The sequence below is a fragment of the Nycticebus coucang genome, chromosome 8 (genome assembly GCF_027406575.1).
Source record: "Nycticebus coucang isolate mNycCou1 chromosome 8, mNycCou1.pri, whole genome shotgun sequence".
Lineage (NCBI taxonomy): Eukaryota > Metazoa > Chordata > Mammalia > Primates > Lorisidae > Nycticebus > Nycticebus coucang.
Window position 1 is genome coordinate 116,102,300 of NC_069787.1, and position 13,125 is coordinate 116,115,424.

General features: G+C 41.5%; 2 protein-coding genes across 4 annotated transcripts in view; both read right to left on the bottom strand.

Annotated features, from left to right (window-relative positions):
* Positions 1-2,367, bottom strand: part of CP (ceruloplasmin) — a 56,776-nt gene extending 54,409 nt beyond the window's left edge. Inside the window, exon 1 of one of the 3 annotated variants that reach the window (XM_053599663.1) lies at positions 2,247-2,367. The gene's annotated coding sequence lies outside the window, so the exon portion shown is untranslated. The remainder of the gene's footprint in view (positions 1-2,246) is intronic. The other 2 variants (XM_053599662.1, XM_053599664.1) reach the window with 2 other exon arrangements.
* Positions 2,368-5,645: 3,278 nt separating this feature from the next.
* The window catches only part of LOC128591884 (ceruloplasmin-like), a 47,149-nt gene continuing 39,669 nt past the window's right edge, over positions 5,646-13,125 (bottom strand). The window contains exons 17-19 of the mRNA XM_053599669.1: positions 11,987-12,126; positions 7,866-8,028; positions 5,646-5,772 (exon numbers count right to left, since the gene is read on the bottom strand). Coding sequence (XP_053455644.1) covers positions 5,768-5,772; positions 7,866-8,028; positions 11,987-12,126 — 308 coding nt within the window. The 3' untranslated portion in view covers positions 5,646-5,767. The remainder of the gene's footprint in view (positions 5,773-7,865; positions 8,029-11,986; positions 12,127-13,125) is intronic.

A 13,125-nucleotide genomic window follows, 5' to 3' on the forward strand; every position in this document is an offset into this window, starting at 1 on the left:
AACTAATTAATTAATTAATTAAAATAAAAATTAGCCAGGGATGGTGGCACATGCCTATAACCTTAGCTACGGGGAAGCTAAGGAAGGAGGATCATATGAACCCAGGAGTTCCAGTTTATAGTGAGCTATAATCACACCCGTGGCCCCCAGTGGATGACAGTGCAGGATGCTGTCTCTGAAAATGAGACAGAGAGCTAGAGATAGAAATGGAATTGGAGACGGAGAGAGAGAGAAAGAAGGGAGGAAGGAAGGATATTAGTAGTAAATGCTATGGAGAAAAATAAATCAGGAGGGTAGCATAATGAGTGAGAAAAACAGCAGGATAAAAGTCAAAATCTGATGCTACCATATGAGCTCAAGCAAGATAACCTCAGCTTCAGTGTCCTCGTCTTTAAATCTCAGATTAATTGAACTGACCCACGTTAGGGAAGACAGAGGAGGGGTCCTCCCACCAGACGGAAATAACCTAAATTAAATGGTCTGATAGAGAACATGGAGTCACAGTGCCCAGGATGCCTCAAGATCTCTTTCTGAGCTGCCTGTGCCCTCATGTCCCCTAAGAGGTGTGGAGAGGGACAGAAATCCTGCCGGGACTCCACTACCCAAACCCTGTGCCTTGCTAGCAGCTGCTTTCCCCACAGTGGTGCCCACAGGGGATGACACGTTTAGCGGTTTGTTCTCCCTGGCTGGGGTAGGGCTTTATTCTAATGGGCATGAAGTCACCGTGGGAGCCAGCATCTGTCCCAGCCATTTCCTCCTCAATTTCTCATTGGTGCTCGAACTCCGTGCCAGTGCTGTGGGATGGAGACCTGGTGACCACAGAAACCACCCCAAAGTCACTTCTTTCAGAAAGTTCTACCAACCAACCATCCAGCAAGCAAACCAGCCTGCTCGAAGGGGCGCTGAGGACCCCAGAATGTATACTTCTATCGCCCCTCCAGATTGATGGTGAAATAAAACAGTTAAACTTTAACACCCCACGGGGTGATAGCAAACATTTCATGATGTAATGCGGGAAGGGTGATGAAGTCTATATTTCTGTCCTTTTTGTGGTAGTTACTCTTCCCATCAAAAGGCACGTAGCTACTGTGTAGCAGGAAGTGGGGAGAATTCTCTGAGCCTTAGGATTTTTAAATAAGGGGCAAAGCCACAGAAGGGCTACTGAGCAACCACTGGCAGGGTCATGTAACACTTCACACCTCATTATAGTGACTCCAGAGTGGGTACTTTTTTTTATTGAAAAGTAAATTTATTTCTGGTTAATGTGAGGGTACAAACAACCAGGTCAAAATATTTGATTCTGTTAGGTAGAGTCTCTCTCATGTGGTTATGTCCCACACAAAAGGTGTCCCAGCCACACCCTCCTCACCCTGTGCCCATTCAGTGAGAGAACCTCAACCCTCCCTTCTCGTCCTTCTCCCTCGTCACCTCTCCCCCCAACTTAAACCGAATTGAGTTTTCCTCCTATGTGGGCATATGTCACATGGTCTGCTGGCTTCAGATTGAGTACACTGGATAAGTGCTTTTCCCTTCTTGTGATACTTTACTAAGAAGAATGTGTTTCAACCCCATCCAGGATATTACAAAAGATGTGAAGTCAGTGTCATTTTTATGACTGAACAGTATTCCATGTGTTAATCCACTCCTGAGCTGATGGGCATTTTAGGTTGCTTCTGTGCCCTGGCAATTGTAAATTAAGCTGTGATAAACCGTCTAGTGCAAATGTCCTTACGTTAAAAATAATTTTTTTTTTTTTTGGTGGGTGGATAGATCCCTAGTCATGGGATTGAGGGGTCAGATGGCAGCAGAGTTGGTACTTTACAGCTGAGATTGGGAATGTTGCAAATGAGAATTTTCTGCACGTAAGAAATGCACCACAGTCACCTAGATTGGGGGGAGATGAGAAGGGATAAGAGGCACCAGGAAAAGCTTGACAGACTTAGTGCTTTGCAGGAAAGAGAAGAGTTAGACGGCCAACAACTGGTCCTCTTAGCTGTGCCGGTCAAAATTGTTATCTCAGAATCCCGGGGGTGTACCTTGATAGTCTGTGAGAAACAATTCCTGTATGTTGAAGTTAACTGTTTAGTAACCTGAGTAGAGTAACATAGCACAAGTTTTAATTATTTTCCACAACTTTTTTTTTTCGCTGTCTTAAAGATTTATGGCCTGGATGAGTCTTATCTGCATTTAGCAATCAAGATTTCTGAGACTGAGAACAGCTAAAATCAAGGAAGCATTCTCCTTACCGATTATTACTTCAGTTTCTTTCTGTCTGGCGGTAAACAGTATCCCTTTCCCTCCAGGATTCCTGTTTATACCTTCCAGTTGCATTCTTGTTGATCCATGAGAACTGGCTGTTAACCTCTCCTCTATGCCAGCAGAATTATTAAGAAACAAGCGAGGCACAGCCCTTCACCTTGTGATAGCAGGAGACTCTAAGGCTAAAAAAACAGGTCATGCTTCCATGAGCAGTCAGATCAATTTCCTTTTTACAGGAAATTGTGTAACTCTGGAATTTTAGCAGTGAGTGTGGTCACGTAGGTCAGGTACAGAAATTCAGTAATGAGTACACTGCCTTGACCTCGTGCAGAGCAAGCATTACTGAGCCTCTCCTCCCCTGTCTGTTGCGGGACTGTTTAGGGGATGATCTCTCAGATAGATCTTTGATCACACTGTCCCCTTTGCCCACCCATTAGTGGTTCATGGCTCTGCTCACCAACTGCTGGCATATTCATGGTCCAAAGCAAAGGAAGAGAAAGCCCAGAGGCTGACACGATACAAGCCTTGATGATGTCGAAGTCTGTAGTACTATGGGAAAGGAGCTATTTTTTTCTTTTTTTTATCACTTTTTTTTTATTATTAAATCATAGCTGAGTACATTAATGCCATCATGGGGCACCAGACCCTGGTTTTATATACCGTTTGACATGTTTTCATCGCACTGGTTAACATGGGGCTATTTTTTTTCAATGATGGAAGAACTTTATGCTCTCTCCCTACCTTGAAGGATAGAGAATTCAAAGCACGTGATTTATCAACAGCAAAAGAGAACCCCAAGAATGGAGTTAATTTTTTGAAAGATGAAAGCATAATTTATTAATTAGATTTGATTACATAAAAATTAAGTGAGTTGTGCCTTTCTCGAAATGCTCTCTTCCCTTGACATCCCTTATTGATGTTGTCTGGCTTTACACCATTGTGTGTGCTATGGATGTTGAATCACTCTTAACCCTTGGATTTGTGCCGGGTCTTCATTTGTAAAAGGTGGCTGAGTGATTATGGATACAGAGAGACCAATGCTATTGGAAGAGGAGTTTAATGCGACTCACCGTTCCCCTAGAAACAAGAGCCATGACGCGCCGTGCTGGGCCAGGTGGGAGCAGCAGAGTAGCTCCAGGCTGGCCAGCTGGCTTCCTAGTCTCTCTGCACTTTGGAAGGATTCTGTCCAGGTTCTTGTCATTTGGCCCATTCAGAACCCTCATTTTGTCAGTTTCTCTAAGGATGACTGAGTTCAGAGGGGCTGATTGACTGTAAATAACTTGGAGAATAAATCAATATGATAATTTATTCATTTAAAAGGAAAGCAAGGTGAGTATAATTTATATTATTGGCCTTTTTAAAATTTAGGGGCACTCTGTCCTTGTTTATGGAGTATTTGTTTAGAAAATCATATTATGGAACAACATTTTCTTGGTTAAGTATAGGGTATGTGCAAAAGAGTAGATATTCTTAAAGCATAGTCCTTTTCTTTTTTTTCTAATTTTATTTCTGCTTAAATACTGACTGCTCATCATTAGACTAAGAGCACCTTCCCACAGCTGTGCAGGTGACACAACCCACCTAGTCTTTGACTCTCCCCTGTAGAGAACGCGTGCAGATTACCACCTGCTGTGGTTCAGATGTTTGGCTCCTCCAAATCTCAAGTAGAAATTTGATCTCAAGTGTTAAAGGTGCAGCCTGATCAGAGGTGTTTGGGTCATGAGGGCAGACAGCTTGTGAATGGCTTGGTGCCCACCCCCTGATAGTGAGCGTATTTCTTGCTTTATTAAGTCATGGAGAGCTGGTTGTTTAAAAGACCCCAACACCATCTCCTCTGTTTTGCTTCTTCTCTTGCCTGTGACCCACCTGCTACCCCTTCACCCTTCACCTTGATCGGAAGCTCCCTGAAACCTTCACCAGAAGCAGATTAATGTGATGCTTTTTGTACAGCCTGAAGAACCATGAACCAAATAAACCTCTTTACAGGTATATATATTACCCAGTCTTGGGATTTCCTTTACAGCAATGAAAAATGGACTAATACACTGCCCTTCTATTCAGCTCTATATACCAAATTGCACTTCATACCTCTTGGAACTGTGTTCTTAAATAAATACATGAATGAATTCAACGTTATTCTTGACGAGACTTGGACAGCATCACTTGTGGTTTCTTAAAGAACATTCTAGTTTTATCAACAACACCTTTCGAAGTCTCAGACTTGGACACTTTTGTGGAGGGGCTAGTTGCAACTTTATTTTATAGGTTCTTATTAGTTTCAATATCAAAGGATGAGGTACTCTTGGTAATTTTGTCTGATGTTATAATAGGATCATTTGTACATTAATTTTAAAAGTTCTCTGTTGGAGACACATATTGGAGTGTTTGGAGTGAAATGATATGATGTTGGAATTTGCTTGATAATACTCCAGGTATTCATGTATTATTTACATGGCTAAGAAGTTAGAAAGTAAAAAGAATAAAAAATCTAACTTTGATTCCAATTTTCATGTTGAATCTTTTCATTTAACCAATCTGCACTTTCAGATATTCTTATTGTCTACAGTAGAGGCTGTTTGTTAGCCAACCCACAAGACATTTCTAACCCCTTCTCCCTTGTTACTTTCATGATAGAGGATACAAAAGGATTTTTTTTTCTTTTCCACTATCCTTTGCAGTTAGGAGTTGTCGCTGAGACGTAGGCAAAAATTGGTTGAAGGGTCCTCAGAAGACTTCCCGTTCTCCTGGTAAAAGGGGAAGATGTGATGGTGATATCCCCTTTTCTATATTTTCTGCCTTCAATACGGATGTAATACTTAGAGCTGCAGTAACCACTTCTGACCAGGAGGCAGCAGTCATGAGGGAACGACCAAGGGAATTAGAGACCCCAGCCCTCCTCACATCAAGTTGCTGAACCAACCGGAGCAGCCACCTGCTTCCAAACTTTTTCTTGTTATATGAGACAAACAGCACAGATAATTCTCTCTTAGCTTCATTTTCTGTTACTTAGAACACATTCTGACTCTTAGTACCTGCCAGACACAAGGTCAGAACATGAATCCCTAATTTGGGTTCTGGAAAGCTGGCAATTACACATTCTGCCTCCTACAGTCTGCCAGTCCTAAGACACAGTCTAACATGGGCATGTACATTTCAAAAACAAACCTAAATGCTTACACACGCCCTGAGAAATTTGTTTTTGAAATGTTATCGCAGCCCAGGGTAAAGTCTTGGATTTCGTACTCTGATACTTTTTCTAATTGAGCAAGACTTCAACTGGCTCTTGTTCTCTTTGTCTCTCCTGACTACCCCCACTGCCACTTGTTAAAAACCTTGTTATATCACAGATAGCGCTAGGAAACAGCTTGCACACAAAACTTACTCAGAAAACTTTTATTTCAAATTAGTTTTCTTGCTACATTGTCAGAGAAGTCTTCAGCCGGCCCCTCCTAGAGCTCTTCATTCCCAGAGTTCTTCTGGTTTGTCAGTATTCATGTTACGGAGGTGTTTATTCTGCGGATAAGAAAGCTTCAAAAGTTGACTTGATATGATACTCTAACAGCATGCAGTTCTAAGTTAAAATATTAAACTAAGGTAACAGACATTTTTGAAATAAACACAAAATGTATCTGTCTTAAGAACGTCCTTAGGGCGGCACCTGTGGCTCAAAGGGCTAGGGCGCCGGCCCCATATGCCAGAGGTGGTAGGTTCAAACCCAGCTCTGGCCAGAAGCTGCAAAAAAAAAAAAGAAAAGAAAAAAAGAACATCCTTAAAACAACTACCATCATTTTTGACACAAACAGTTTACTTGTTAACAGCAACGTCACTTTCACTCTTTTCTGGGGACAACGGATGACCTCTAGATCCAGTCAGGTTTAGCTTTGTATTATTTGAAATGCTGACTCTAGTTTCCCAAGAAACACGCTTAGAAATGGGGACTCTATTTCTTGGAAACACTAGGAATGGGCATAAACAAAAAAGGAATAAGAGAAATAATCAGTATAATTGTATTAATAATGATATTATTATTGGTATTAATAGGATGCTGTAGGTAAAAATTACATTTGAGGCTAACTGGCTTGTGATTCTGTGAGAAACACAGTTCTTATTTCCAGAGAAGATTCTGAGAACTCCCTCCGTTCCTCTGTTTCTGCTGCTCTACTCCATCAGCCCACAAGGAGTCCCACAGAGAAGGTATCTACGTAACTCAAAAACTGCATAGCACATTTAAGTAATGTATGCTACAGATGTTGAACAGCTTTCCTGATTTTATAAGTTAATTTAAACTTTACAGAAACCTTGGAAGAAACAGAAAAGCACGAAAAGAAAATAAACCTCACTCATAATTTCACTACCTAGAGCAATGGTTCTCAACCTTCCTAATGCCACAAAGTATTTTCATTGTTAAGAAGGGGTCACGACCCACAGGTTGAAAACCACTGACCTAGAGAGAGTCACCACTAACATTTCAGCAAATCTCTGTTCAGGCTTTATATATATTTCAGATACTACTTTGTAGATTGTTTTTGTTTGTTTGTTTGTTTTTTGCAGTGTTTGGCCAGGGCCAGGTTTGAACCTACCACCTCCAGTATATGGGGCCCACGCCCTACTCCTTTGAGCCACAGGTGCTCCCCCTTTTTTTATATTGTTGTTGTTGTTGTTTTGAGACAGAGTCTTACTCAGTTGCCCTGGGGTAGAGTGCCATGGTGTCATAGCTCACAGCAACCTGAAATTCTTGGGCTCAAGCAATCCTCTTGCCTCAGCCTCCCTAGTACCTGGGACTATAGGCAACCACCACAATGCCCAGCTATTTTTTAGAGATAGAGTTTCACTCTTGCTCAAGCTGGTCTCCAAATCCTGAGCTCAATCAATCCACCTGTCTCGGCCTCCCAGAGTGCTCAGATTACATGCGTGAGCCACTACGCCCAGTCAGTTTGATAATACTTTAGATGATACATGCAGCAAAATTTATAACAAATCATTTGCTTATTTTCAATTTTCCATTAGCATAAAATAATACAGTGATAAATCTTTTCCTGCATTTTGGTAATTTTCTAAGATCCATTGCCAGGTGGAATTACTAAGTCAAAAATATTAGGATCATTATTTAAGATCCTTCAAGATCTATGGAATCAGTTTATAGTTCCTCCATCAAGATCTGTGGAACCAGTTTATACTTCCTTCAAAGAATAAGCAATGCATCCACTGTTACTATCATTAAAAAAAGAAATATTTTCCAAAATATACTCTGATTGGTTAATCGTGGTTTTTAAGTGGGTTTATAGTTAGCAAGTCTGGATATTTTCAAAGGTTGAAAAGACATTTGTATTTCATCTATGAATTGTCTGTTTAAACCTCTTCTGAATATACTATGTGAATCTGGATATTACATTTAACTGTAGAGTAACCTTTATCAGGTCATAAACAGTTGCCAAAGTTGTATAAAGTAAAACTTGAATCCCTTGACTATCTCAAAGCAATAATATTTGAATGAATGAGTGGCGTGCCACATTATGTAAATGTGCAATGGACCAAACATCTTTGTATAAATGCTGCATTCATTTAAAAAATAGTCACTTCTAATTTATTTGGAGAATAGCTCTTACCTTTTCTTTTAACCACAGTGTAAGTGCTTTCCATTCCAGCCTCAATGTGCTCACCAACATGGCAATGAAATAACCAGGTTCCAACATCTCTTGGATACATTTTTACAGTTTGATAGACGCCAGGAGGAAGGTCATAAACATCAGATCGGTACAGTCCTTGATCCTGAAAATGGAGGTAAATCACCATGAAGTGGCTTATGAAAGATAACCCGTCACTCACATATCTTACCAATTGCTATAACTCCCGGATTCTAATATCCTTTTTTAGGTGACAGTTAGACATCATTAGGTGCCTTGGCACTGATCCAATCTCTGAGGCTATTGTTTGTCTCTCCTCTGAGTACAAGTGAAGGTTTGTAGGAGAAATGAGTCCCAGAACATTCCAGTGTTAGATAGTTGCAAAAAAAAGTGTTTCATTCTGCCAGGGAAACTACAGGGGTTAGACATCTTGCCAGCAACAGAGTGCTCCAAATTTCAGAGACGCTCTAGTCTCATAAATCCCAAAGGTTCAAACTGAAATAATATTTTGAACTAGGGATGCTGTTGGTGTGAAAGATGGTCATTTCTTGAGATGCAGCTAACCAGGAAAACTCAGGACTGCAGGAGGGAGGGGAAGGGAAGGAGGAGAGCTCCTGGTACCTGCAGCTGAATCTGCCTTCTGGGGCTTGGGGCTTGGAGATGAGGGCTGAGGGCATGTGCTAATTTCTCTCCTAAATAGAGAAGCCAATGTTTAGGAAACTACCTGCTGTGAGTTTGAGAGATAAAGTCTCAGGCCCTGGTCACCATGGATTAGGAGGACAGCAAGAGGGAGCTGCATTGCCTGGCAAAATAAAATGATGGGGACGGGGACGGGTGGGGGACTAAAGCCAAAGAATTCAGAATAATTTCAGGAGAAAAGAGATGTCAGAAGAATCTGGAGAGGAGGAACGTGGAGAAATGAGTCCTGAGAGTGAGACTTAACAAGTAGCCGCCCTAGAGGCTCAGGGACAAAGTGAAAAGGGTAACTGGGGACAGGGCGTTGATGCCAAGTGGTGTCTTTCACAAAAAGTCCATGACTCAGAATGGCCTTGATTTTGTGGTTGCTTAAGAGGATCAAAGGAGATGGGGCGTGTTCCATTTTGGGAATTGCACAGACAGATGAAAAAAATACCAGACCCAAGAGGTGAGAGGATGGTCAGTCGAGGGGAGGTCAGCAGAAGCAGGGAATTCGAGCTGGGTGACTAGAAGACGTCTAGGCTCTCAAGACTACCTGAAGATCTTGGAAGGTGTCTGGAGGAAGGCTGAGCCATTTTCTACCTAGACGCAGAATGGGAGCTCAAGCCATTGTTATTTAGAAAGATAAATTTTTCATCTAAGGTGAAAATAAGACAGGTGACCTAAGATACATTCTTTGGATGTCAAAAAAATGTAGAAAGCAATACAAAAATTTTAACTGTACATGGACAATATTCAAAGCACCAGTAAATGTGTAAAACATACCTAGAGCCCTGACACCCCAGGAGACCGTAGCTTTAAGGCACAAGCTCTGCCTGACCGGCTTGTCCTGGACAGGGTTAGTAATTAGGAGGGCTGCTCTGCTGCCTCCAGGAGTTGCAGGGAGGAAAGCCAGGTGGCTGCATCCATGCTGGAGTGATCAGTTCCTGCCCCCAAGGTGGGGAGCCTGGATGACATCACCTGCCAGGGGTTTAGAATGAGTGGCTGGAGGGAGTCAAGGGCTGGTAAACTAGGCTCTGTGGAGTCCTGGACTAAAGGGAGGCAGTCGTGTGAAGTGTACTGAGTTCGGACTCTAGAATGAGAAACAGGGTTTAAATCCAACTTCTACCATTTCTTACATATAGGGAAGTTCTCTGTCTTGTTAATGCTTTATTTCCTGTTCCTGAAATCACCCCTGAAGGATGAATCTTCGATCTTTTTCCAGCTCCACCCAACACTTAGCATGATTCTAGGCATATCGGAGGCGTATGCTAAACTCAATTATTAATTATATTTGACAAAGCCAAGCAGACTGTAAAACACTACAACTACATTTTAAATATCTCTTTGGCCCCTATTTTAAAGTCTTTAACATAGAGCTATTAATTTAATAATAATCCCCAAACATAGGCTTTTTCTTAAAAAGTGCAGGGAGCATAGACGGAAGCAGACTGGGGTTACGGTGGTTGAAGCTGGCTCATGAGTAGTGCAGGTTTGTTATATTGTTCTACCTACCTTATTATATAAAATCATCCATAATAAAAAGAGTTTTTAATGCCAAAAATGTAGCTTAAGAGGAACAAATCTGTTCATTAGAGGATGAAAAAAAGCAGCACACAAATAAAGCTTTGTGCAAACCAAGTCATGCAAGCTCATTTAATTTTCTCCTACAGTGGACACTGTGCATTAAAGAAGCTATGAACACAATACAATTCTGCAATTCAGGAAAGCCTTAGGTGAAACTTGTGTCAATGTGGACAAGAAAGGCTGTGCCCCATGGTTGGGTTAAATTTCTGAGGTGTGAAATGCAAAGAATACAACTGGCCCTAAATCAAACATGAATGTTTCAGCCAGGGATTAGGATGGAGAAACGAGGAAAATGCTCTTTCATTCAATAAGGGATACTAACTGGGAAACTGAAAGTGGAAGGATAAAATTTTAAATACTTACATTATAGAAATTATGAGTCAAAGGTGGTCATAGAAAATGTAAGGAAGTGTGACTGGTGGGGCGAGAGAACAATTCAGAAGGAAGATATAAAGACCAACTGTAAATACACATGCCCTGAGAAGCTCTTCAGCTGGGGCTGGTTGGTATACTTTGTAAAATCCTTCATCATAGGGCGGCGCCTGTGGCTCAAAGGAGTAGGGTGCTGGCCCCATATGCTGGAGGTGGTGGGTTCAAACCCAGCCCCGGCCAAAAAATAAAAAATATATATATAAAAAAAATCCTTCATCATAAATATGTACACAAATATTATGCATTTAATGGAACCCATGGGAGGAGTCATGGGAACCGCAAGTGATAGCCAGCTGGTCAGGAGCACAGGGCAAACACCCTGGAGCTTGTGCCTGGCCCTGGAAGTCCAGATCCCACTGAGCTGAGCCCTCAGCCGGTGGGATCTTATGCTGTATCCAAGGTAGATAGTGTCAACACTGAATCAAGGACACCCCGCTGGTGTCCACTACAGAATTAGTTCATTGGTTGCTAGTAGGGAGAAATTCCCACACAATTCTTGGTGACCAGAGGTCAAAGACATCCTTATGGTGAAGGTGGTGAGAGAGAGAATGGGGAAAGCGTGCTGGTCTGGCTTTTATTCCTATATTTTCAGAATCACCTTCATCAAGGTATCAAACACGGCCTCACCAATATTAGGACTTCTAGCCACCATGTACCTGCTGATGTGATGCATGGTAGGTACAGAGGGAATTAATAGACAAATACAGAATAGGGAACATTCGATAGAACGACTAGCCTAAGTCCTTCAGCAAGGACATGTGATGAGCGAGTAACAGATTTTAGGAAGACTATGACAACTGCAACCAAATGCTATGCATGACTCTTGGTGAGAGCCTGCATTTAAAAAAAAATAAAAACACAGTTCTAAGAAGCACTTTGATGACAACTTGGGATATGTAGAAGCATAGTGTATTAGACTATATTACAGAATTAACAGTAACGTTGGGAGTGTGACAATGTTACTTTGGTTGAGGTGGAGCTTGTCCCTATTCTCAGGACGCTTCAGCATTTGAGGGCAAAGAGTTAAGATGTTTGCAATTTATTTTTAGTTGGTTTCAGGAAAAACATAGCCGAGAAAGCAAACATGGCAAAATGCATTTGAACATCAGGGTATTTTTCTTTATGTTACCGAAGGTTTTAATTTTTAAATAGTTGAGACAGAAAAGTGAAACTCTTATGTACCTGCTGAGTAACAGCAGACTGGAGTGAGAAATGCACTTCAGCCTTCCACCTGCATTCACTGAGTAGCCATGGGCTACAAAGAGCTAAACGTATTTACTTGTACCTAATATTTTATAGATTACATGTATTGAACTTCCGGCTTGGCAATTTTCTTTCCAGCCATGCTACCCCCAAAACTGGTTTATAAGGTGCCACAGTAATTAAATGGAGCTGCCAGAGGCTCTTACCGTAAATTCAAAGCTGTGACCATGAAAGTGAACTGTGTGCAGGTCCAATTCACTCCCCATGCCAAGCAGATACCAATTCACTTCATCTCCGACATACAGCGTCAGACCTTGGTTATTTCCAAATAGCCTTCCATTAATAGCTGTGGGGTGAGGGGAGAGGAACAGTGTATTACAGACAGCAAGACTGAGAATGATGTCTCTCTGTGTGTGTTTTTACAATTTGTAGAAAATATCCTGGATGTTTTCAGAGGCCATGAGGATTTTAAAGCCAGCCAGAGGACACTGTTAAACATGGCCCAGGCCCCCAGTCATGACTATGTCTGATTCTAGAGAGTTTTTCTACCCTGAGGAAATGAGGCACTGACTTTGCATTAACAAAATTGGGTAGGACTTGACCATTTCACAACTAAGGTCAGTTAAATTGGTAAATACTTAAATCTATTTAAGGCATTGTATAATTAAAATTACACATATATTAGAAGAGGCTTAGAATAGTAGGAGCATGTCTTCCCATTTATTAATAGTTGCCCTAAGTCAGACCTTTGAGACCTGTCACTTGTCCATCCAAGGTGGCCATTTGCCTGAGGTTCAGACTCCCTCCAACTTCTACAGATGTAGTCTCCAAAGAGTAATAAGAATAAATTATTAAGATTTAAATCTCATACATGCACTCATATCCTTTTTAATTTTCTATTTTGCCTGCTTCTTTAAAAATATGTAACGTGAATTGACCCAGCGTGCAGGTATACACTTTACAACTATGTATCCATGGCGGTTGGGCTCTGAGGCTTTTAGCTGATAGAGGGATATAGCAGAAAAAAACTAAGTCACACTGCTTTAGCTTATTGCTTCTCAAGCTTGTATGTGCATATGGCTGGGATCTTGTTAAAATTCAGATTCTGACTTTCAGAGCCTGAAATTGGCATTTCTAAAAAGCTCTCAAGTGATGCTTCTGCTGCTGCTGCTCTGTGGACCACACATAAAGTGCAAATGCCTAGGCCAATGTTGTTCCTAAAACACAACTCTATCCCTGTCATGCCCTGGCTCAGTGCACTTGGTGCCTGGGGCACAGTGCTTCTACACAGGAGGTGATTCTGTGCCCCAGGGTACAGGTGGCAAGGCCTGGAGATATTCTTGGT